The sequence below is a fragment of the Gambusia affinis genome, linkage group LG13 (genome assembly GCF_019740435.1).
Source record: "Gambusia affinis linkage group LG13, SWU_Gaff_1.0, whole genome shotgun sequence".
Taxonomy (NCBI): Eukaryota; Metazoa; Chordata; class Actinopteri; order Cyprinodontiformes; family Poeciliidae; genus Gambusia; species Gambusia affinis.
Window position 1 is genome coordinate 12,606,861 of NC_057880.1, and position 26,704 is coordinate 12,633,564.

Genomic DNA, 26,704 nt, shown 5'->3' on the forward strand with positions numbered 1-26,704 from the left:
TTATTCAGCATTTGTGGTTGGAAAAGGCCTATTAAAGCATTTTTTTTTAGAATTGTTGCATGCCCATGCACCCACCTGACCTGAGCAGGACGCATGTGTCTTCAGGGGTAGGTCTGTTGTTAAAGTGGCTTCACACAGCGAACAAAGGTCCACCTTACCAGCCTGTGTCATTTCTAGCTGGGAAGTATTAATCTCATACAAAGGTTCAGGCACCTCTTATCAATGTGGCAGGTTGACATATAAAGGGGATATTTCGTCTTGATTCTGACAATGAATGCAGCACATTGGCTGGCACTTGCCCTGTGCTGCATATGGAAGAGGAAAAATCACACCTCTCTTTCCGCGACTTCCATTTTCATTTGTGCTCTCCTTTCACTCACGTCTCCTTTTTTCTCTCTCCTGGAAATTATCACCAGTCAAGTCAGGAGCTCTGACGAATGGAGGGAGAGAAATGTGTCACACTGCCTCTTAAGTTTCTGATTGTCTAAATGACACAGAATCTTGTCATGCAGCCATCTTCTTTTCTGACACCACAATTACCCATAATGCCCTCTGTCATTCCGTGTCTCTAGGTTAGTATTTTATGTCTTGAACTGAGTACAGGAGCATTTACATTCAGAGGCAAGGAATAAAGAAAATAACTTTTGTTTTTTGTATTTAGAGTAGCTTCTTAAAATGAAAATCTTATCTCTGATGGAGTTGTAACTTATTTGGGTTTTCACTAGTCATAAATCTGCATTATAAAGATGTTCAATAAAATAAACACTTAAAACATATCAATTTGCGCAATTAATCTATTAAATATTTGAGATAAAGTAACTTCGGTACTCTTCAAATGTTTTGAGATGTACGTTTTTTAAAACAGACATTTTTCTTTTTCTTTTTTCAGCGCATGTGTGTAGTTTTTTTTCTTGCTGAACTAAATAGCTAAGAGAAAATGATTGAGTATAATGCCTAATTTTACTCCCTTCTCCAATGTTATCATATGCTGGTTAGGTTAAACAGTACATGTTCCTGATCTCTTTTACCCCTTGAATTAAAGTGTTCTTCAAATGTATAGAACTCATGACAAAATGACAGCATTGACACCAAAATTGACCTGAAAGCTTCCATCTTACTCTTTTTGAAATCCTCTGTTATAATGTGTGTCATACAGATAAAACGAGTCACATTTCCATTTGCAAAGACAGCTGACTTGACTGGTACAGCCTCCATTATAATTCTGTTTGAATCTGGGATTGGAGGTCAGATAGACGTGATGGGATGCTCCGCTGTTTGAAATGACTGCTCCAGCAACCCTTTCACATTCACAGATAGGACTGAGCTTTCAGATGGTGAAATTAGTTTTCTGCGAGTTTGTTGCAGATTTGCGGTGAGTAGATGCTGACTTCTACTTTTCCATGGTTGGTTCTAGTTCTGGGGAATTGGAAGATCTGAGTGGTCTGGAAGGTTGATACAACAACAGCAGATCTTTATTGTATTTTGATGCTAAGCAGTTCAGTAGTTTGTAAACTTACAACAGTATGTCAAAGTAGATTCTCTGAGCTAAAGCCAGTGTAAGGACTTTACAACTGGGTGATGTGCTCTATCTTCCTGGTTTTAGTGAGAACACAAGCAGCAGCATCATTTGTCATTTTGTCAGTAACATTAGACCTTTAATCCTGGAAGTGTATTTCATAAAATTAATATTAGAAATGTTGTGATTTTAACTTAAAGTTTCAAAATGTTATAAGAACCGTCAAAAATTGGATTAGAAAAATGTGGAATTTTAAAAAGGGTCATTTGTAGAAGTCCTGTTAAATACCTTTTTTGTGTTTGGATTGAATCTCCTTAGCTCTGAGTAGTTGTCATTTTGATTTATCAATGTGGCATGGTTAAAGGCAAAATTGTTTTTAGGCTCTCATTAAATTTGTTAATAACTTAACAGGATATAAACAGTAGACGGAAAGCAATGCACATTTTAACCTTTAACTTATGTGACATTCAGTGCTGTTCTGAAAGCAGAATAAAATTTATTTCTCCCTTTACTGTGCACTGAAAAGAAGTATGCATATTTTGGAAAATGTGGTTTATAAACTTACATGATTATAAATTTGCACTGCAAGGTATTTTATACTGTGTGTTCAGTTATGAAATAATGCAATTTACATTTTACAAGCCCTTAACTGGTTTCAGCTCATTTAGTTTATTGTTCCCACATTCACTTTGATTATAAATATTATATAGTGCACTTTTCAGGCTTTCTTATAATTGTTGCATCTGTTTCCCTTGTGTTTTTTATTGCTACAGTGCATGTATCGCATTATTCAAGTCACTACCATTTCCAGCTATTCCACTTTGAAACACAGACTTTGCAGAACCTTTTGTATTTTGTAGTACCTTTTTCCTTCTGTTTTTTGTTGTTGTTGTTTTTGCCTTAGTTTTCCATGCAGCTGTAAAAAGGAGCACTCTGTTTTTCTTCCATGTCGTATTATGAAGTTTTATACCACTTCCATGAGCCTAAGACATGTTACTCTTTTCTTTTTCTGGCTAATTGGGAAATTCTTAAGACTGTTTCTATGCACAGCATTATGTGCCTGGATGTGTCATTGTGCTCGTATGCTGCTGTTATACTGCATGCCATTTTGTCAGTTTGGATCGTGTTTTTAGAGTGGTTTGTAATTAGATTAATTAACACTGTATTGACAAATTGTTAGAATTGCCTGATCTTTTCTCATGTTTGAGGATAGAGACTGCTTTCTTGCTTTTTTCAAATCTAAATACTGCTGAAAATTGAACCTTTTTCCAAGGAGATAGAACACTTTTTTTGCCCCCCCCCCTTTTTTTTTTTTTGTAAATCACACTGTCTCTTAAAGCATCTTTTATCAAAGTGGTGTACTGTGCATTGAACAATTGTGACCCATGTGTTTATTTTCCTTTTGTCCAAGCCTACAAAGTAGACGAAGGCTTTGTGTCAGAATGAAAAGACTTTAGGGGAAGCGGCACATTTGGGGGGTAAAGTTGGGAGGCCAAACAAGCTTTAAAGAAGGTCCAGTTTTGCTTAGGGTTACTGATAAGCCTGTTGGACATCAGCTTTGTTCTCCTCATAGGCTCCTTATTTGTGTCCTGATGCGGTTGTCCCCTTGCATGTTCCTCTTGTACCTCAGCTGGGCCAATTCGATGGTCTAAGTCTCAAATTGAGCCATTTTGTCTCACTTTGAAACAAACTAGGACCTATTATGTGGGAGTTTTTGTTTTAAATTCATACCCCTCCTTCTTCTCTCCCTTCCATGTTGGCCTTGGTCTATGTAGGTTGTCAATGCCCCCTGCTTTTCTTTGCTCTTAAGTTTGATGCACTAGCTTTGTGAGGGGTCAGTGTTTCCACTCCAGCAGTGTCAGCTTCAATCTGGGGCGATTTGGTGTGAAATGTGTGCCATGGTGTGGGGGCTTGCAGGTCAAAGCCCCAGTAATTGATGTTGCTTATTCATCTGCTTTTCCTTGGCTACTCCCACTGCAGCGCGGCAGCCTGTTTTGTTTGTCTAAATTGTTTGAAGATTTACTGTAGGTCTTAGGGCTCTGAGAAGCATTCCCCTGCTGCACTTTGTCTGTGTTCCTACCTAGCAGGGGGTTCAGCACCGGGCCACACAATGGTGGGTGCACAAAAGAGGCTTTGCCCAACATAAGGCTTGGAGGCCATAGCAGAGCATGATACAGAGCACTGGGGTACACACAATGGCATTGGCACAAAGAAGGCTTCCCTTAAGACAGAACTTGGAGGACATCTAGCATGACAAGCAGTTGCTGCTCTCAGTGTAATTAGCCATGGAGCTAGCCTAACCATGGCCTCATGAGGTAAATGTAAACAGATTCAAAACAGAAGAAAATAATTTTTGAAAGGATTCAGATACATAAACACACATTCAGCGGCCACTTTATATACTTTGTGATGGATTGATAGCATAAGTAGCAACTCGGAAAATAGCTTGACAGTAATTCAGTGTATTCAGGTGTCTGCTGTAGAAGTGGTAAAAACTATATGCTAAAGTTCAAACTGAACATCAGGATAAGAAACTACGTGGTGGTAGTTACTAACTCCTCTGCGTGTCAATGTTCTTCAGAGGCCTGCTAATGCTAAGTTAGGTCACATATTCTGCATATATATATATATATATGGTGTTCATCTATAGATGTATATGTATTTATAAATATAAGTGTATGTATGTATGTAAATATCTCATCATCAAGGTTGTGCAGTCTATATGGACCTAATTTTCTACACTGTATATCTGAAACCTTGCTGAATCAATAGCAAGAAATTTATGGTAGATCTGGGTTAAAAAAAAAAAAAAAAAATCATACAAACTTCCTCTTGTGATTTCTATCAGACAAAATGGCTGATCAACTTTTAATGACAGAGTATTCACAAAAAAATACAACTCAATCATGACTGCACTAAATGTCCATCTTTTGGTGAATTCTCTCAGCCTACTAATCCGTCTTTTACTCTTTGTTCTGTGAAACTATATCTGCTATCTGAAGTGTTGGGGATGTAGTGCTGGATCTGTTTAACCACAAAGGGGAGCGTAATGATGGAGCCACATTTAATCTTGCCCTCTAGCATGTCAGGCGTCGGCATGGGTGGTATGTCCTCAAGAGCCTTTGAAGAAGACTGGTTCGCGGTGGAGATTTGGATCATTACACAAGAAAGAACACTTCATAAGTACTGAAGTGAGTTGGAGAAATGACGGTTAATGATGTTGACAGCAATTCACCTCCACTGAATTACAGAAAGATTTGACTCAACTTGCCTTCTTTAATGAGCCTCACTCTGTAAAGGTAATGGGCCACGAGTAAGACAAGGAGAAAGGAAGGGAGGGGAGACACTGTGAGGAAAGGGGGGATTTATTTCTTTTTCTCTCCTAAGATGTCCATTACAATCTGTTTTTATATGACCAGGTAAGATCCTGCTACAGTGCCATCACAAAGTAGTGTCTCTAAATCATCCTTTTGCATAATTCGATGGCTAGGCCACAATGTATTAAAGGTAAATCCATATAAATAAGTAACCATCTAAATAATAGAGGGATTTTTAAAATGTTAGACTGGCAGTCCAAGATCAATCAAGATCCTCTGTTTTTAATTTTGCCCTCACTAGATTTAATCTAGAGCCAATAAACTCAAACTGCAAAAAGATATTTGTCCATGGACTCTGATCTTGGGTTCATTAGAATTTGTCAAAAAGAAAAGAAGCTCTATGCTAATTAACCAGAAATTATATTTTCTGGTCATGGTTAGAGAGAACTGAACTGAAGAAAAGTCCCATTTAGCACAAATTGAATACATATGTAGTACTTTAAACTCAGTAAACACTTTTGCACAAACCCTGTCCATCACTTAAATACAATAAAATGTTGCCTAAGCTGAGAAAGTTTTTCTAAATGTAAAAGGCAGTAAGCCTCTATAATTTATTTATATTTCTCTGATGCATGTCTTTAATGTTATTCTACTTGGATTAAATTTGCCTATTTACATACTTCTAGAGCAAGGACAGTGAATCTGGCCTACAGCTTGTTTGCTATTTCTAATTCCTGCATGTTTATGCGCTAGTTTGTGACAAAAACCTTAACTGACAGCGTGACAGTTGATTTGCAGTTCTATTTTTTTCTTCATTTGACTGTCATCCCATCAAAGTAGCATATCTGTCGAAGTCTTTGAGTGTCTCACACAGAATGATAAATATGTACATCCAATCCAGGATTCAGTGCCAATTATGTATCGACAGCAATGTCACCAAGAATGTAACATTTAAATTAGAATGATGCCATTTGATTTCAAACTGACTTCTGCAGTGACATGGCCCATTATATCCTTTCGTTGTGTAAGATGGGACAAAAACAACAATGAAGAAAGGAGGAAGTATTCTAAAGGTCAGATCAATAGCTTTCTTGTTTTCCTTTTTCTGTGTGTCTCTTTGGCACACCTCCGTGTCAGTCAGCAAGCCTAATAATAGATTTGTTAGAAGCAGAACATATTTTAGATTTTTATAGCACCACGCAACATATTGGTTAAGACCACCCTCCGACTTTAAATGCACTAAATCCGGCTCTCTTGATTAGTTTTGGCAGTATCTTGCTACTGTTTTACTGAGTCCATATTAACATTACTCTAATTCTTCTTGACATACCTATGTTGTCAGGCTCTGATCAGCTACTGCTCATTTTGAACAATTACAATTTCTATAAATGACAGCAAAATATGTTTTTTTCTACCTTCTAGGTAAATTGAAAATGGAACTGTTCTAATTAACTCATTTAAAGTACACTCACCTTTTCTGTTTTTGAATCCTTGAACACATAAGACACTACATTTTTACAAGATGCATTTAAGTTAAATCACAAGTTATGTTCAACTTTAATTTAGCAGAAAAAAGCTCCAAGTTGCTGTTATGTGTTAACATCCCTTCATTTATTGTGTTATAAACTAGCCCTAAGGAGGTTTTGTCTGAATGATCACTATTAACTATTTATAACCTAATGTGAGAGACCAGACTGCATTACACAGCTATGCACGTTAAAAGGCTTTTCCCTAATATTTCAAGATGTATACAAAATAATAATTTGAGATATTATAAAGTTTCTTTAGCATTGTATTCTAGCATTTAGCTGGATTAGCATAGTTAGATTTAATTACAGCAGTCCATGTCTCTAATTCCTGTAGGGAATGTAGGAGCTAGACAGTATTGAGTCTGACTATATGTCCTAATCCATCATGTTCAGTGACAAACATAAGACGACTCTCCAGAAGTATAAAACAAGGTAACTTTGCTGTATGTTGTTGAGGTTACTGTTAGCTGCTGACATCAATTTTTTTATTGTAGCTGCCAGAATAAATAGCTAACATTCTACTGTAGAAAATAGTTTGTATCTAGACGTTTCTTAAGCCTTTTATTCACTCACTGATACTGGAAACAGGTAACTGATTACATTGTTCTTTCCTTAGCTATGTGACAGAGTGGTTCAGTTTCTGTTCACCACTTGTCCCTTACTCTTATTTCTGATTCACATACTTCCTATAGTTGGTTATAATGCTTAAATTTAAACATTAGTTTGCAACTTTGCTTCACTTACTATCCTAGGTTTGTTTGTGTTAGCATTATGTTGCAGTTTCCATCTATTTCTATGTTTAGGTTAAAGCTACTACTTCAACTATTAGTTGAACTTGTTTATTTTGTTTCAAAGTATATTCATGGTGTTTGTTTTCCTTTTTACTCACCGTTGTTTGTCTCTTGTAGATCTGCAGCGGGACAGGAGTATGGGAGGGGCAGGCCCAATATTTCCTGCTTAAATGGCTGGATGATGTCATTGATCACCTTGCTGGGTTCTACCAATTAGAGGGTTTTCTTTTGAGTATTATTTGTTTGTTTTTCTTTGAAGTAACTTTTTGAGTTATCTTGTATTTCATGGTTTATTTTGCCGACCATTTCATTATGTAGATGAGTTTGTAAATTAGATTAATAATTTTATTCTTTTTTTTCTCTGTTTAGATATATATATATTATTTTACCTGTTTAATTGTGGCTTGGTCCACTCAAGTGCAGTTGTGTTACCAATTGGCTATAAAAACAGTGAGTTCTTGGAAGCTCGGGATGGTTGTCAGAGTCAAATGTAGCAAATAAAAGTCATCAGAAGAATCTGGAAACGGTGGCTGATGCTGTTTTATTGTTCACCTTGCTGATCCTTGGCCACACTACTTTACTAAACTGTGAATTAGACACTAATTTAGTTGGTTTTTTGCCTTATTAAGCCATTCTGAAACGTAAGCTGTTGCTATGGAACAACAGTGTAAATTGTTCCATTGTAATCACCAGCAAAAATCTTGGTGCATCTCTATTAGTACAGTATCACCGTATTTAGTTGTAGATGGGAGTGCAGCAGGTTCAGTAGCATATGCAGAAAACACAAAGCATCGCATGATATGTAAATTGGCAGGAATGCTTGTCTAATTATCACTTTTCTGCTTGCTCTCCATGCTGAGATTATGTAATTATCTTTTTGAAACTCAGTGAAAAGACATGGCTTTGTGTGCGAGTGTGTGTGTGTGTGTGTGCATGTGCACGCATATGCCATGTCTGAGATGCTGGTGTACCTGACACTCAGCGAGCCACTTAATAATATGCTGGAAAGGCAGCTAATTATATTACAATAATGGCTTGATGAAAGCAGTAAGACAGGCCACTGAATGAGTGATGCACTGTCTGACTGCTTAAATTGTGTCTTTATCAAAAATTATTCTTATTATCTCCCTGCAAAGGAAGATCTTTAATTACAGATCTGTTTATATATTAAGACACGTGAATGTTGTGGCTCTTTATGCTTGTTATTATGCAAATAGCCACATTTGCTAAATGATATGTTTCACTGCAATGATATATTCAACAAACTGAATTCCTTATCAGGGTAATTACTCCATGTTTACAAGCTCCCCAAAGCTAGGTTATCCCAATTAAAGACTACACCTGTTCAATTTGTGGGAATCATATTTGTTACAAGTGTCATTACACGTTCCCCTGAAGTGCACAGGTTTGTCAGCGGGGAAGAATCACCACTTAGACCCCTTACTGGGCTCCCAGATTTCATCCTGCTTCTACAAATGTTCCAGGCAGACTGGTGTTGTCTAGTTATGAGATTCGATGCAGAAAGAAGGCAGGAACACAGCTGACACATTCTTCCGCAGGGCCCGGGGAGGGGGTAGATGGGTAATCTGACGGAGGGCGAGCCTGAGCAACAGCAGCGGCATTGACATCAGCCATAGACTGCTTTCGAAACTTTTTAATTAGCACTAATTACCTTTGCAGGAAAATGTTGAGGCTTGAAAGGATTTGTGTCAGCAAGTGGGAGATCAAAGATTGTGGTGTTGTGCATTTTAATCTGAACACTGAGGGGTAATAGGGAGCTGTTTGTATGTTCTAGAGAGGCTTAGAGGAAGAAAATCATCCCAGGTGGTCCCTGAGTAGTCTACCTCTGCTAATGCCGCCAAGCAATCACACCACAGGTCCTGTCACATTACCAAATTTTTCCCTAATATAAAGAAATTAACTTTAGTCTTTAGCTTGGAATTGAATAATGGCTCTCTTTCGCTTTGTTCGTGTTCTCCCCCGTCCGTGTGCATGCATTCCTCAGCGTCAGTGAGTGCGCACACGCGCCCGAGCGCAAGCGCGCCGCTTCATCAGACTGACAGGCCTTTCATAGAGGTGGTTTTTAATGCATGCCTGGACATCACTGTGGCAGGGTCATCCATCAGACATCAAGACAACATCGATCATTTGCCATGAAGAGAGCGCGGGGTAGTGATTATTTGCTATTACGTGGATGCTGAGGCATACAAATGGCTGCCAGTTGACAGTTGAACTCACTCTAACGTAATGCGGGTTGGCTCCCCCTCTCAGGGAAATGTTGACAGGCACTGAGCCTGAACACTGTAATGACAGAGTGTATGGGGAGACAGGGCACTGAGGGTTTCTTCCTCGCAGATCGCAGCATCTATTATTTAACACTTTTTTCCCTTACTTTATTTGCAAATATTTTATATTAGCTTATTTCCCAAGCAGTTTTTATGTACTGTACTCCATATTTGTGTATATTGTTTACCATAAATAAGTCATAGCTGTATGTGAAGTGTCCCCTATTGCAATATGCTTTGGCTGACTGACCCTGATAGATAACTTTAGGGCTTCATATGCACGCTTAAAGATGCGTGAACCCTTGCTTGTTTGTGCCGCATTGATGTGCTCACTGACTGAGATGCCATCAGCGAATTGATTTTCAGCTCCCGTTCACTGAAAGAGGAGGGTATTTGTCATGTGGATAGACAACTAATCTTTCAATACAAACATTTCACAAGACACATGGCTGTACTGTGAGAGGAGTCCTCTTTCGGTGAGGGGAAATCTTAGAGTAAGGTGATGTATTTTGCCACCATGATGTATATTACAATGTACAGTTGTTGATGTTCTAAACATGGGAGGCAGGTGTTAATGCTGTGACGCGCAGCAAGATCAGTTTGCAGAAACTTTAAAATAGACGTCTGCCTTCCTGATGCAATCTTTCAGTTTCTTGCATTGGGTCGCTGCTAGAGCTTATACTTCATCCCAGGACAAACTGGGGTCAAGCGAGGCTTATGAGGTTGGAGCTGACAGGAATGTCTGTCAAGTCCTTATCCCCTGGCTGGGGTTGGTCCAGGGTCATTAATCAGACAGGGATTTGAGGTGCAAAGGGAAGCAGGAGGGCAGCCTGATTTCAGGAACGTTGACCTCGGTACAGTGGCTTTGATTTTTGTGTGCTTGCAGGAAGAGGCGGTGTGTCTGAGTTGATAGGATCAGCCCCTGTCTCATTCACAGTGCTCTTAGCCCCTCTGCTAGCACTAATGACATTGAGAGAGAGAATATTAACCTCACACACTCAGCAGGAATATCCACAGGGGTAGTCTATTACTCAAACACGGCAGAATTTGCTGCCCTATTATCATTCACACAGCTAGTTTTACATTTATATCTGACACTCCACAGTGTTGATGCTTTAAATTTACCTTTTATCCATCACACTGGTGCATGTTATTTAATTTTTTTTCAATTCAAAAAGTGAAACTCAAATAATGTATGGATTAATTATATGAAAAGGAATATATTTCAGGTGTTGATTTTGATTATTATGGTTTACAGTTAATACAACTCAAAACAGTAACGTTTAAATTACAGAAAATGCTAATATTCTGTATTAACATTTTCTGTATTTGCCATCTTTTTATTAAAGATGGCAAATACAAAGAAAAATATTTCAAAAATGGGCAAAGAAAGCACTGCCTCCAAACCTATTGATGAAAAGTTGAGTGGAAGGAAAAAGTGCTGGAGCAAAGGTGTACGAGGCTTTATAACATCATCAATAATAAAGGCTGATCGCCTCCATGCAACACTACTTTCATGCATTAATTAAAACAAAAAGACCTTCCACACAGTATTGATTTAGAACTTTTTCACTCAGACATTTGAATGGTAAAAAAAAATTATATTCTAACTAAAAATTCAAAAAATTTTATTTTTTTTTTTCTTTTCTTTGAGCTTTAAGTAGTGACTAGTAGAAGTAAATGCTTGAATAGTTTGCACTATTATGAACCTTAGCTATGATTTGCTCTTCCTAAATTTGAGGTCTTAATCTACAGTAATTGGTTTTTGATTATGTTCCAATTTTTCGAGGTTCCTTTGTAGTAATAAGAAGTGATATTTACCTTCGTTATTATAAAGAAGTTTGCTAATTATATTTCACAGATTTCTTCGTCTTTTGCTTGTTTGTGCGCTCTAGAATAGATTTTTTATTTTTTTTTTTCATCAAGCAGCGAATCCCTCCGTGAAGTAAAATGTGACGTTCCATCGCCAATTGACAGCTTTGTAGTTAGTAATGCTTTAACACATATCAGGAGCGAGCATAGCGTAATTTTCAAAACAGATTAGAGTGAAGCCACATAAAGAAGAGATTTGCTACCGGCGCCAAATGTGCTCTAATGATTTGCATTGCCATTAATAGTAATTTGCAGCTGCCTGGGAGGAGACATGTAATCCCTTTTCCATGTGTGAATTGACATGTATTCATGGAAGACTATGTGTGTCCTGGATGTGTGATCTTTAAATGACTGCCACCTGAGGCCTGGCAGCATAGAGGGAGGGAGTGCCGCACTGAGCGGAGACTGTCTGCATGTGTGCGCCAAAAAAAAAAAAGGGTGAAGAACGAAGTAGAGCTGTGGGGGAGATGGAGACAGATAATGACAGTCTAATTCGCCGTCGCCATCAGAGATGCACGTATGGAAACAAACGAAGGCCTTGAACCGTAGCTGGAGGGGAGAGTGCTGGAACAGACCCGATCAGAGCTGTGTGGAGGTGGAGGGGTTGCAGGGCATCAATTTTCTTTGCAGATAATGTCACTTTTTAGGAGCATTTTCCACTGGTGTTTTGATGCGTTATTTTTGGATGTTTCTGCCTCTTTTTCCACGTTTCTTGATGGTTATAGTGATGAACTGCACACCCTGCTAAACCATATGAATTAATATCCATATATCCTACACAAATATAATGCCATTGAGTTTCTAATTTTATTTTGTTCCATTCGCATTCAGCACCACTGTAAGCAGAAAAAAAAAAAGTTGTTTGAACTAAATTTTTAAGTAAATGGAGTTCACAGATAGTCAACACGAAGTAATATTTCATATTTAATTGCTTTGGAGCATCACATAGAATGCCTTGCAAAAGTACTCATGTTATTCAAACTTTTGTCACAGCTCCCAATTTAAATAGGACTTTGGGACTCTGTGAACAAGCAACACAAAGTAGTGAGAGATTGTGTAGTGGCAGGAAGATGATCCATTGGATTTAACAAGGTTTACAAAACAATATAAAGAATATGGTGTACATTTTTTGGTGTTGTTTACTGTGATACGTTTTAATGAAATGCAGTGAAATCAATTCCTATCAGAAGACACCCAGTAGTTTCTAGAGTTCTCCATTGTACAATTTTCAGTCTCAATATGAATGTAGTTTTTCTGGGAAGACCTAACAGTTTCTTGAACCATAAATAGAATTTAAGAAAGTGGTTTGGTCAGATGAGTCTACAACTTAACTTTTTGATCTACACGCAAAGTGCTTTATGATGTTAAAAAAAAAATAATAAGAAAAAACTAAGTCTGCACCTCAGCCTGAACACACTGTTCCCATCTTAAAATGGTGCTGGCGGCATACTACCATGGTGATGCTTTTTTTCTGGCAACCTTTTAGAGTTGATTAGAGTTGAAATGTACAGCCAGAGCTGAAGTGGATGGTTTAAATCAAAGCTGTATGCATGTGCTACAATGGCCCAGTCAAAGCCCAGACCTAAATCCAACTGCGAATGCACAGCAAGAATTGAAAATCTATGTTCAGAGATGGTTTTACGTTCAGTCTAATTGAACTTGAGCTATTTTACAAAGAATGGGCAAAATATCCCACAGAGTCATACTCCAAACTGTCTGTTGCTCTCAGTCCAACAAAGTAGTTTTAGAGACACACACCACAATTTCCATGTTCTTTTGTGTTCACCTCTTACAAAAAAGTCCAATAAAATCTTTGATTTGTACTATTGCCATGACAAAATATGGAAATGTTTAAAGCACCGTCTAATGCCGTTCATGGTTCTGTATTGACGTTTTAGTTCAGTGTGTCTCTGGTTTCATTCCGTTCCCTAACTCATCCTTTCACCCTTGTTAAGTTTATCACTGCCAGTCCACACACAGTTGTCATTCGAGATCCACTTTCTGTACTCTATTTATTACAGTACCACATCATCGCAAATGATTTGAAGTGAACTCTTAAAAGTGTGTAACGCTCACATGAAGGTTATCATAGCCCTGGAATTGGTCAATTCATCAAGCAGTTATCTGTTTCCTTCTGCAAAGGATGTCAGCGTGCCTGCAACTCTGCAGATCCAGCTGGCCTAACTTAAAGTAAGATTTCCTTTTTTTTTTTTTTTTTCTGCACTTATGCAACCATTTGAGAGGACATCAACTGCCGGACTGTGGACTTCAACTCTGAAGCTTCTCCAGCTTTTCAAAGTCCTTGGATATGGATGTGAATTCAAGGACATTTTCGAAGTACTATGCAGGAGCCCAGATGTAATAGAGAATGCATTGTATTAAAGCATGATAGGTTGAGCAAGAGCAACTTCACTCAGGCCACAGTTTCAGCAGCAGATGGAAGACTGTGTAACACGTGTAAAGTAGCCAAGACTGCTGTTCTTAGTTTTTCATGATATGCCTGAGGATATTCAACATGACACTAGTGCACACCACTGGCAGAAGAGACTGACATTCCAGCCAATAATAAGCGAGAGTTTTCTTCCCTCTGTTGTCAGCTGTGGTTTATCAATCACTATGTCTGCATCAGTATTAGTGTATTGATCCAGGAAAGCTGCTCTCTGGGTCAGCGTCTCCTCTCAAATGTCCTTGTCTGGCTTCTCACATCCTCCACTTCCTCTGCTGAGTTTCTGCTCCTACTAAAAATGGATCTATCTCCTCTTGGGCCTCAGTCGGCAGGATATTTGTAGATAATGGTGGTTTCAGGACATGCACTTATGTAAGCTCCAATATGCAGGCAGCGTTGTGTGATGTATAATGGCGGGCTTACACAGGCTAAGTGGTAGTCAAAGCGTAAAGACAGCCCGTGTGAAGTATTAGCTCTGACAATGAGGCTGATCATAATTATCTTAACAAGTGCAGGATTCATTGCCTCACCTCGTTAAAGCGCCTTTCTGTCTCTGAAAGCTACTGCTGCTCGGTCTCTTCATGATCGAGGTTTAACATAAAGTCGTTTGATCAAATATGGTACATATTTATTTTTCTAAATATGTACCAAATTGCTCCACTCTGATTTGAATTAATTATTACTCATAATGTATTTTATTTTACTTTTTAACACTCAGCTTCTTAAAAATACAAAGGACAATTGGTGTTTTTGTGGAAATCATGCAGTTATTGCTGCTCTTTTTGAAGAATAGAAATAAACAGAGAAGTGTATATTTTATCATTACAAGATAATTTTTGGCTCTTCTTTTTTTTCTTTATTCCCAACTTTTACCAAACATTAGTTGCAGGCAGTTATTCTCATTAGTGTTTTTAAAGAAAAAGAAACAAAGACACTTTTTTCAGCTTTTTTTTTTTTTTATTAAGGAAAGTGCTTTTACTGCAGTGCTTAAACTTTGTTAGTTCTCCAAGCTGCACATTAAAACAACAAGGCTTATAAAAAGTAATGAAAGCAGCTATGGAAGTTGCAGAGGGGAGCATAGAGAGCTGGAGAGTATTAGAAGTTCAATCCCAGCTCTGTAGCTAATGCTGGATGGGACCTAGTGGCTCTCCCCTGGCTGTGAATTTAACTGATTAAATCAGCCAGTGCACACAGTGGTGGTGACATGAAAACAACAATTAATAAGGCTCCCCTCCGTGCCATGCGGCTCCCTTTAACCGAGCAGCTAATAACATAACCCACAGGACTGCAGCCCATCAGACACACACACACACACACACACACAGGCACACACAGATGGCTATAGTTTGTTTGCAGCCTTTTGTTCACAGAAAATTAAATGTTTATCCTAGGTGGTAGGAGATTTCTCTCAACTACTCATTAAAAAATATTGTACTTGTAACATAATAGTAAGTTCTTCCTAGTGTGCTCTAGTTGTTTTAGGACTTCATGTTTGTTTCATTGATTCCTATATTTACAATTAAGACAAAACATTTTTTCAACATTTTTCCATCATCCACAAATGGAAAAAAGAGCACAATTAAAAATACAAATATATGTAAGAAGTATATTTCTTATTAGTGTGATAGGTAAGAATTATATAGTTTGACATGCTTCCTGTCTCTTAATAAATGAGAAGTGCCACAGGGTGAAGACACACCCAAACCAAATTCGAAAAAAAAAAAAAAAAAAAAAACCTGCCACTTCTCTCCGTTCATCCATCTTGCTGCTGCATTTACCATTCCTGATAAGAGGTTGTCAGCGGGCAGGTTTGCCTGCACACTGGCAGGGTGCTGTCAACTTTTCTTGTCTGCGTGTATGCGTGTGTGTGTGTGTGTGGGTGTGTGTGTGTGTGTGTGTGTGTGTTGTCTTCTCAATCTGGCTCTCATGCCAGTCAAAAATATAAAGAATAAATGACCATTTTCTACACCAAATGCTGTTGCAGTAATTTTCTTTGTTGATTATTTAAAGTTTTCAACCAATGTCTAAGTAATTTGAATAATTTGACTACACAGTTGATTGAGGAAAAAAAAAACAAAAAAACTAAAAGAAACCTTAATGCTGTGTTTAAAATGTGTTTCAATCACTTTGGGGTGCTAACTACTTTCATCAATATGACATAGTAACAATGTATTTCACCCCACCCAATTACATATTTTTTGTCACCATCTGTGCCACTGATTAAAAGACATGCACACTGTCAGTCGTGCTAGAAAATATGCATGTGCAGTAGTCATATTGGATTCTACGAAATTCCAACATCCCATCCCCCGTATTCTCTCAGCCCTCCTAAAAGTAAAAAATAAATAAATAAATAAACCAATTCATGTTAGTTTCGTTTTTTAAAACAAAATGAAGCTGATGATATGTAGCCTCCGACACTGATGCAGATCCAGGAAAGAGCACTGCGTCATGCCGCAGCTTTTTTAGTCATCGTATCCTGAATTTTTCCTGCCAGAATGTGACATTGTTTACTGGAATGTTTTCTCATGACACTTGATGCCATCTTTCTTTTATTTTACTCTGCGCATATTTATGTTTTTATATATAAAATGAGCTTAAAATATTTAATTTACTAATATACCTATTGAGTAAGAGTACCTGATTGAATTTGAAACAGTTCTCATTTGAACTGCGAACTGTAAGAGGTTTCGAGAAGTTCAGTGTCTGCAGTGTGTCAGATTTAAATGTCAGTGAAGTCTCCCAGGACGCTTTAACATGGCACTCTGACAGTGAAGGATTAGACAGCACACACATCGCCTTTTGTGTGGCTTCTATGACTTGAACTTTGCAGGGCTCTAACATAACTTTTAACACCACCTTCTGTCAATTTTATGCTTGTGTTAATTTGTATATGTGTGAGAGAGGTGGAAAGGAAAGAAGCTGGGATGACCCCTCACCTCTGTGCAATGTGTCATAAAAGTGAACGGAAGGGCCAAATGTTTCCTCCTTTTAAAAGACAAAAAGCTTTGATGTTGTAATCTGAAGACTAAACCCCCTATCATGACGCAGTGGCAGAAAAAAAAAAGTTTCCCCTTCTGCTGCATCTGTGATTGTGAGTGTATCCCAGTTCCTCTGTGAAAATGATGGATGACAAGTTAAATTTGTGTCTGGGGAGTGAAGGTGAACTGTGACAGAGTGATTTGTCTTGGGAATGGAGGGTTAGGGTCAGGCGAAACTGGGCGCCTCAAGGCACAAGACATTGACAAATTCATCCTGCCCGCTGCATTTCTGAAGCCTTTTGTTTTGAATCCTGGCTACTCACAAGTGACCCCCATCCCTCATCCTGCCAGCCACTGAAGGATGCCTCGCCATGCCAGGGGAGCTCAGCACCACAAATTCCTGTCATTCACTTCACTGACAGGCTCAGGCCCACAGTCTCCTGAAAGGAGAAAGGCTGAAATATTTATTTCTGCACAATAACCACGGAGCAGATTTGGAGCCATAACCACTTTACTGTTTCCTTATCATTACAGGTCGCTGGCAGGCCTCAAAATGTTTACTGAGCTGGAAGAGTTGGTCGTCGACAACAATCTGCTTGGAAATGACCTCCAGTTGCCCAGGTTACCCAAGCTCCACACCCTGACACTCAATAAGAACCAAATATCCTTTGAGAAGAATCAACTGAGGCCATAATTTATATTGCATTTCCAGACATAAATTACAGCAAACTGTTTGTTTTTGCCTCTTTCATAAGCAAGTACAATTCCCTATTGTCTGAAAGTGTCTCTTTGTAATGATGTGGCTTTGCAGGAAGCACTCTGTGTAGAAGAACTTGGCTGTCACACAGCTACACACATGACTAGTTTTTGAACTACAGGGACCTCTAGTGGAATCAGATTCAACAGTTACAATAACACACACTTTTATTTTCAGAGTAGAAATAAAAGGACATCCTTTATTTATATCTTGCCTTTTTCTTTTTAAATACAAAGCTTGAAAAGAAGCATTTTTTTTTCATAATATGCCCTTGAATTAACAGTACCATGTTTTTAATTGATTTCCAGAAACTCACATTTTACTTCATCGAGTAGTGTATTTTCTAGTTGCCAGACATTGCAAGCATGTTAAAGCCACAGCTCTGTGGCGTCGCTGTAAATTTAGGCATAGATGTAAAACATATTGCAAAGCTGTTTATGATCAGTCGGAGAAGTGTGAACTTCCTCTCTGAGCCTCAGAGCAGGTTCGGCAATGTGTCCTGTTTTCCTTTGGTTATGCAGATCCTGCTGGGTAACGATGTTCCCTCTCTCACAAATTCACACACACACACACGCACACTTCCAGAGTCAACATTAAAACTGGGACTCCTTGAACTGTGCATCTGGGACTGTGTGCTCAGTTCGGTTGTGAAGTGGTCGGCACATGCTAATAGGCCAATTATGTACATCCTGTCGTGGCATGGTGCCATTTTAAAGCTGGAGCGCCGCATTAGTGCAGTTGTATTTTGACACTTTGGGGCTCAATTTTCCAAGTGAATGTATTAGTGATGAATGTGCCTGCTTAGGGGCTGTTTGTTTTTTTTTCCATGTTTCGCAAAACTTTTCCACAGCGTAGCTCCGAGAAGCATGGACTATTTGAACTGCAGGGCATCCATCATTTTGTCACCGTTGTGCACCCGGCCACCTAGGAAATGAAAGAGATTTGAGAGAAAGAGTCAGAGCAGGAGCCAAATTGTGTCAGTGCTGTATGCCAAAGCCTGCACCTTAAATTGCACCTCTGTCTGCCCACTCTCACAAAGCCACTGACTAGTTTCTTTGAGCACCTCAATAAATTTGACAGTGATGTGTTTTAGTGCAGACAGGCCTTGGATGGGTTGTGTGCGTAGTGAATGCTAATGTAATTAACAGCGCTAGGTCCTTGACATCTGCCCTTTGACACCTGACTGATATCGAGGCCCTGCTGGAACACTTAGCTGATGTGACCCCATCGCTCGAGTACCTAAGCCTACTGGGAAACGAGGCCTGCCCCAACCAGCTGGTGAGCCTGGATAAGGATGATGACGACTACCAGAGATACAGGTCTGTTGCTTCATGGAGTAACTTTTATGAATAGGATTAAATCAGTAATTATTCATACTGATGGTAGGTTTAGATTTAAGATAATATATATATATATATATATATATATATATATATATATATATATATATATATATAATTATATATATATATATATATATATTGGTTTTTTTTTTTTGTTTTTAATGTGTTATTTACTTTTTTCAAAAGAATATAATGTTTACATATACATATTACATACATATTTATACTCCTCTGGATTAAAATAGTAGATTCTTTTTGGCACTATTTCAAATAAATCCTTTTCATATTTATTGAAAAAATGTTGTTTCATGTTGCCAATGCTATTTTTTGTTTATCTGCTTTGCGTTGAGTTGTATGTTATTGAGACTGGAAGCTCCATGACCTCAATGTTAAACTTTTTCCATAACTCTCTTGGCATCTTCATTTACCATAAATCAACATTGACTGTTTCAGAACTCTAAAGTGTACAGCTAGTCGACAGAGTATCAAAGACAAAAGTGGACATCTGACATCACGTTTAGGTTTATTTCAGACTGGTGTACAATCTATTTTTTTTTAGTATTCAGTTCTTGTCGTCATTTCTATATTAATAAGAAACATTGATTTGTATGTTATTTTTAACTGTTTTAAAGTTGCACAATGCTTCAGTTCAGCCTTTAAAATAAGTAGGCACGAAACTGGAAAAGTCGAAGTGAAATTGTATTTTTATTGATACAATAAATCAATAAAGACAAAAATAGAGAAGTTGGTAGAACAAAGGAAGAAAACAAGGGGTTAACCGGTGTGATATTGAGTCGGTGCCAATGACAGAAAGAACCAGGAGGGAACCTATATATTATATAAGAGACTGATTACTAATACAAAAAAAAACAAGTGGGACCAAATGGCTAGATGTGCAGCAGGTGAAGGGGAGCAGGAGTTATTTTTTTGAGGCAGAATAAAAATTTTAAAATAACAAAAATACCTATTGTAGTAAGCCTCAGTGGAAACAAGGCCTTTACGATTTATCGTAATTGAAATTTATTTCAGGAATGATATCAGTTTAACTTTTTAACACAACCTTAATTAAAAATTCCAAAATTATTCTTATTATGTGTATTGCGTAGGCAAGTTTTCTACCACAACTAATAAGAGACTGTGTTTTTGTAAGTTGCAATAAATTTCAAGATGTTAGTTTTTGATCACCAGCATTTGCATTTCATAACCAGACTGTGGACTCAGCTTCATTACTCTAAAAGCTTTGTCAACTGGCTTCGGTACACTCCAGTTTGCAAAATGGATTTCATGTGTGACTAGTCATTGCCACAAATGAGTGTTTACTACCCTGCCTTACCAGAGCAGATGATGCATTAAACATCAAGCCAAGCCCCGAGTCAGGCAATATGACCACCATTTGTCAGGGTCTTTTACATGAAATGTGATAAAAGGCGAAAAGCATACTCTCTTTTGTCTGTTTTAGCCCTAAGTGCTTGTTTCTGACTCTGTGTTTCCTATTAATCATTTACCACCCATGCCTTTCTTGAATAATCTTTTTTTCTCTCTTTTTGTCTTTATACCCCTCTCGCTCTCCGCCTGCCTCCTTCTGCCCCCCACCGCACCCCCCTTCAAACTCCCTTCCCTACCCTTTTTCTCCTTCTACTTGCATGCTTAACTTACTGGCGAAGAAGGCTGTTCTGTTTTGACTGACAACGTCTACGGTCCTGTAATGTAATATTCATAGTGTGTCACATAGTAAAACATCAATTTGAGCGTGATGCAGATTTTATGTCTGACAAGGTTAGGCTGTATGCAGGTCGTGACAGCACTGGCCTTGGGCAATAAATACCCGGCCCAGTGCCTGAGGAGTTCTCGCTCTCTCAAGTGAAATATCCTGGTGTGCCGCATCGGTGACCCAATTAGTGCAGTGACACAGAAATATAGCATTCATTCCCTGAACACTGTATTGAGCATGGAGGTTAAATGTTGTCCTCTTCTTTGGTGACTTTTAATATCCACACTGTCCCTTGGATTTTAGTACCAGAACATGAAGGTGAAACAATCAGAAATTTGGTGGGCCGATTTATGATTTTGACAGTTTTAGTTGATTCAGGTTTCTTATTTACAACTATATTAAGCAGCATTTAAAATACATTATCTTCCTTTAGTTTATACACCTTATTTTAGCTATTAGCATGGCTAGCATTACAAAAGTCCCACTCATGTTTAAAATATTTATCTCAAAAATCATATGTTTTTGATTTGAGAGCTAGATTCCTCATGTTCCCTCAGCTTTCTTTCCCTTTCCCCTCTCAAAACTGTCGTGATTTCCATTGTAATGCCTCTTGCACAAATCGTTTCTCTTTTCTCTGAAGTAAACTCTATAAGCCAAACTGGCACATTCCCAAAAAACAAGTGACTGAACAGTCACATTATTGGTTCAATAAAGAGAAAATAAGATCTGTGATTGAAAAAAACAGACCTGAGAGTGCAAGTTGTGTGTCACCAGAGGAAGTTAAGGTACAAGGCACAGAAGTCAAATGGAAGCAAAATATGCAGGAGATATTGGTAAGGAAGGTAGATTGTGGTGGACAGGTTTTAAGAGAGAGGGTATTATATCTGAGGAATTAAATATCCTGTTCTTATACAATAAATGTATCTTGCTAAAATTTGAAAAAATAAATAAATAAATAAATCTTCAAGCAATCAAATGTGTGTATCCTTTAACTCTGATCCAGGCCTGTTTCACGAGTGATGGCATGTTCCATGACTAAAAACTCAAAAGAAGCAACCTAAACACAGGAGCTTTGCTTCCATCGACATTCACCCCTTTACCCTGTGGAGAGTTATCAGTTTGAACAATCTGCTGTTGTAGCAGATGAAAGGGGAGTTTGAAGAGTCTCAACCACCAACTGTGCTTTGTACTCATGTTTATAAAATTCTATAAGTGCTGCTGAGTAATGATTACCCAAAGTGTCTTTTAACTCAATTAAAGAAATATATATACACCATTATTTGCAGTTCTTCACACTAGACAGACTTTGCATCAAGTCCTAGAGTTGTGAGATAATAGAGCAAACACATTTTAAGTAACTTCAGCATCAGTTGTTTGTATATATTAAGCACTGAGTAAAAGTCGACAATCTAACATGTACTCTGTTTGAATGAATAAAGTCACAGTTTTTCATATATATATATATATATATATATATATATATTACTTTAAGATAGACATTTGATATTTTGGACTACTAAATAAACTACATCTAGTCCTTTACTAGTCAAGCAGCACCACCACAGTCCTACCCCCTCCTTGTTACCCCCTGCGTCTCTTTTGCTTCCTTATCCTCCCTCAGTGGTTGGAGTTGAATCATTAATATCACCACTGGCTGACAGAGCCTTGTCATCTGTTCTGACCCTATGATGGCAGGTTACCTATGGAGAATAACCTCCCTGTTTGTATCCCAAGGGCATCTTCACCTTTGATCATGGAAATGCCCAGAACAAAGTCCTTTTGCATGCAGAGGGACACAGGCTGGGAAGGAGGCCTCCTGGATTTGTGTGTTAGTGTTATTATCAGAAGAAATAAAGCTTCTTGTTTCTTGTTAAGGGGTTAGAAGAATGTTATCTTAACCGGTCATAAGGATTAGACTGTAAAGGATTCCCGAGTATATTTTCTAGACACAAAGTATTGTAATTTTCTTTATTACGTCTATGTAATATTTCTTTTCTTCCCTAATTTGCATGTCGATGTTTAATGTTCCTCGTCTGATTCCTGCATCCCTCCTCATTATCCTCAGGTGTTGAAAAGTTGACGCAGGCTTTGCCATCTCCCTTCATCGCCATTGCCATCATCAATTTGTCACAACCCCTCACACACACGGGTCTTGTCTCGACCCATATTCCCCGTCCTTTCTCACCCTCCACTTTAGGTGGTGGATGTGTGTCCTTTCTGGCTACCAGCTCAGCCCTGACATACTGGTTCCTCTAACCCTGCCTGCCAGTGAAAAGATCTGTTGTCATCTGTGTATTCCAGCCATTATCTTTTGACGTTTCTCTCCCTCCCAATGAAAGACAGAGTGTGTCTGAAAGCTTAGAGAGGTATCCATGATGCGGCAAGAATGACAGCTCTTGCACAGGTTGTATCTCCTTGTGTGTCATTTGTCTGGTATACTCTTATCAGCTTTGAAGGTTACTGCATTCATTCACCACTTAATCTCCATTAAGCCTGCTTTTTTTTAATATCCTTAATATTTTCCTTAATATTAGAATATAATATTAGATTGTATGTTGCGATTGTATGTTGTAACTCCTACAGCATTGAAAATAATTTAGGCCCCTTGAACTTTTATATATTTTTAACACAGTTTTGAAGGGCTTAACAAAAGTTTGTATTAATAGTTGCAAGTCTTTTGCTGTATGTCTTTTCTGGATTCATACATTCAGAGGCATTTTATTTTTCCAATTCCTTACAGAATAGTTTCATTTCAGTCAGATTGGATGTATAGCATATGTGAAGGCCATTTTTAAAATCTCTCTTAAGATTTTTAATTGGAAATAGATCTTGACTTGGTCATTCCTATACATTTGCATGCTTTGATCTAAACTATTTCATTGTAGATTTTTTTTTGTGCCTTTAATCTGCTGAAAGGTGAACCTCCCACTCAATTTAAAGTCTCTACGCATTTAACATGTTTTCCTATTTTAAATTATGCCAATTTTCTAATGATTTCTGACTAACTTCTCTTGTTTTGCTGAAGACATACAACTACACTAGGGTTGCATGATATATTATCACCATTATATTGGTGTGTTCAATAGTCAGTTGTCAAAAGATTGTTTAGAATGCAATAATTATTGACTGATATAGTCCAAATGTTATCGTCTTGATTTAACCAGTTGGTCAAAGTCCCATGGCAGCAGAAGTTCATACCCAAAACCAATAACATTGCTTACAATACTAAGGGTCACAGTGATGGAAGCACAGATTAGAAGGATAAGAAAGAATAAAATAGAAATACATCGCTACTGACATCATCATCAGAATATTTATGTACTCTCACCACTACAAGATTTTCTAATATTGTTGAGCCCTGACCAAAATCCCCTCTTCCATATATTTCTGCTGTATGCTCTACATGACCACTTTCTTATGAGAAAATAGTCTAATAAAGCAGATTTTTTTTTTTGTCTTACAGGTACTTTGTACTTTACAAATTGCCCAGGCTGAAGTTTCTGGACTCCAGGAAAGTAACAAAAAAAGAACTGATGGAGGCACAGGCGAGAGGGGCGTTCATGAAAGTGGTGAAGCCAAAGTCGGAAGAAGTAAGTTATTCTGGTCTTCATTTCTTTTCATCTTTTTTTAGTAGTAGCATTGAATTAATTGTGCTCACCTTCTTGTTGTTTTGCGGGATCCTTTCTTCCTTCCTGTTTTGGCTTGATTATCAGTTTCCATTTGCCGAGATTTTGCCATTTTGACACTTTGAATATGATATTTCTTATCTAAAGTTAAAGTTGTAATTTGTCACCTTCCTAAAATAATGGCCTAAGTCAAAAAAAATAAAATAAAATTGCCTCTAATTTGACAAAAAATAATTTAGGCCAAAAAAAAAAAAAAAGAAATCCCTCTTGGTTTAAAAAAAAAAAACAAAAAAAACCTGACATACATAGACCTTTGTTTTCGGAAGGTTACAATATGTGAGTTTTGCTTGTGCTCTTCTATAAATTTGCGTGAGAGTGCATGTGGCTACAGCCTGACCTGATTCCGTATGCATGAACCCAGATCAAAGACGACGGGCGGCTGTCCGGTCACACTTGTGTTGCCTAGTGTGACGTGTCTGCCGATTGAAGTGACAGCTCATGTACACTCTCTGCACAATCGCTTAATTATCTCAAACCCCATACATTTGTTGGTCGCTCTCTTGTTTTGAGAACCAAAGACTAATTAGACTTCGAGATGTTCATTTGTATTTCTACTCTACCCTTTGTAACAACCTATTTAAAGGCACATCTCCTGCCCAGATTGGATTGAATGTAATTGTAAAGTCATTAAATATTTACAATTTAGTCTGAGGGTCTCTGAGGCTCTCTCTCTCACACACACAGAGAGAGAGAGAGAGAGATTTAGAGTACAGCCAAAAGCTTCTTGTGACAAATAAGAAGCATGTGAGTCGATGTTGGTTTTTAAAAAAACATGAGAAAAACAATATATTCATTGTTTTAGATAATAAGCTACGATAGTGTACTCTTTGAGTGTCACTCCATGCTATGCTTTGTTTTTGATCCTCCATGCGAGTGGCAAGCGGGAAAGCAAAACATTGAAATAATTTAACCTCAGACTGCCGTGTTTGGTAGACGGAGAAAAGCAGAGTGAAAACACTGATCACTCACTTTATATGAAAAGAATAGAAAGGACCTCTACAATGCTGTTTGGCAGGGTAAAGTCACTTTTAAGATTGTATTTACATAGCTTGTCAGTAAAAAAAGAAATGCTTGGCTTTGTCGCTGCAGCTGTAGATGAAAGGAGAGATAATCACAGATTCTAGCTGACATGATGTGTTTTTGTGTCTTGGTGCCTTTGTAACAGCTGTGTGTGATTATTTATTCCTTATACAAAGTAAAAGTTTATAGCTTTCATTTAAAAAGGGTCTACTTAACATTGTGCTGTAATTTGTGCACTGGAGCATATTCCTGATCTTCCTTTCCTAATTCCTCATTAGTATTGTAAAAGTCGGGCTACACAAAGTGGAAACTGTTTTGGATTTATTCCAGTTTGGGATTCTGGGATTTCCCTGTATCGTTTCCTCAGCTTTCTGTTTCAACTATACCAGGGTCGACGAGTCTTGCAAACTTCCCGGCTTCAACTGTCTATATCATCGGAGTTCTTCATAAGATGACTGATGTTGCTGGCCACCAATTAGAGAAGCGTTTACAGCACGAACAGGGAAGATGATGGCATAATTAGATACTCATGTTTCCTTTTATGTCGGCTACAGCAGGATGCTGCTAACAGTGCTGTCTCTGTCATTAGCTTTATTACAAAGAATGGTAATTAGCTGTCTCTTTGCTGCATGCATTCAAATTTAAGTCTCAATTAGGCCAAGCATCAAAGAATAAAATATTAAGAATAATGAAGATTATTTATTAAAATAGTTCACAGTAGACAAAGCCTGAAAGTTTTTTCTTTTTTTTTTTTTTTTTTTGATTTTCTGTTAGATTTTTTTTCTGGCTCCTTTTCATAATTCGTCCTGCTGCAAGCAGCACAAATACAGTAAATCTAAAACAGAGATACAGCAGCAACTCTAGTAGTGTTAGTGATAAATGCCAACTCCTGACAGCAGAAATTAACAAAAAAGGCCCCTACTATCACATCATTCTCATTGGCTGATGTATGTTTTGGAAAAGAGATTGTGGCTAACTTCCAGGACCTCTCTTGACTCACATCTAAGTTAAATGTGACCGCAGTTTAAACTCTCTCTCTTATTTTTTTCTTAATCATACCATTGTGGCATGGCAGTGAGCGATGCCACATGGCTCTGATAAAACAGTTATGGTCTTTAGCACAATCGGAACAGCGTAGCTTTTTATGCATTCACAATGTTTTCCATGTCGGCTAAATCAAAACCAGACAGTCAAAAACCAGTTTCCAGGAAAAATGAAACCAGGTCGAAAGATTGTTTGTGAGAAATGCAGAATTAGCACCAAAAAATTAAGTGGCCTCTAAGATATATGTCTTAGAGTCACATAGGACTGTAATGAAACCTCTCAAGACAAAACAATGCTTTTGAGAAAATTAAGAAGCTCAGTTTTTGTTTTTCTTCACTAATGAAGAAAAGGTTTCATAAACTACAAGCTGTGTTTTAAATATTCTTTAACAAAATTTGTTTAATTT

The 26,704-nt window shown here is 37.9% G+C and overlaps 1 protein-coding gene across 4 annotated transcripts in view; it reads left to right on the forward strand.

Annotated features, from left to right (window-relative positions):
* The window catches only part of lrmda (leucine rich melanocyte differentiation associated), a 219,314-nt gene that overhangs the window by 123,281 nt on the left and 69,329 nt on the right, over positions 1-26,704 (forward strand). For all 4 annotated transcript variants that reach the window (XM_044137359.1, XM_044137361.1, XM_044137358.1 and 1 more), the window contains exons 4-6: positions 17,272-17,398; positions 18,674-18,813; positions 24,012-24,138. In XM_044137359.1, the coding sequence (XP_043993294.1) occupies positions 17,272-17,398; positions 18,674-18,813; positions 24,012-24,138 (394 nt within the window). The remainder of the gene's footprint in view (positions 1-17,271; positions 17,399-18,673; positions 18,814-24,011; positions 24,139-26,704) is intronic.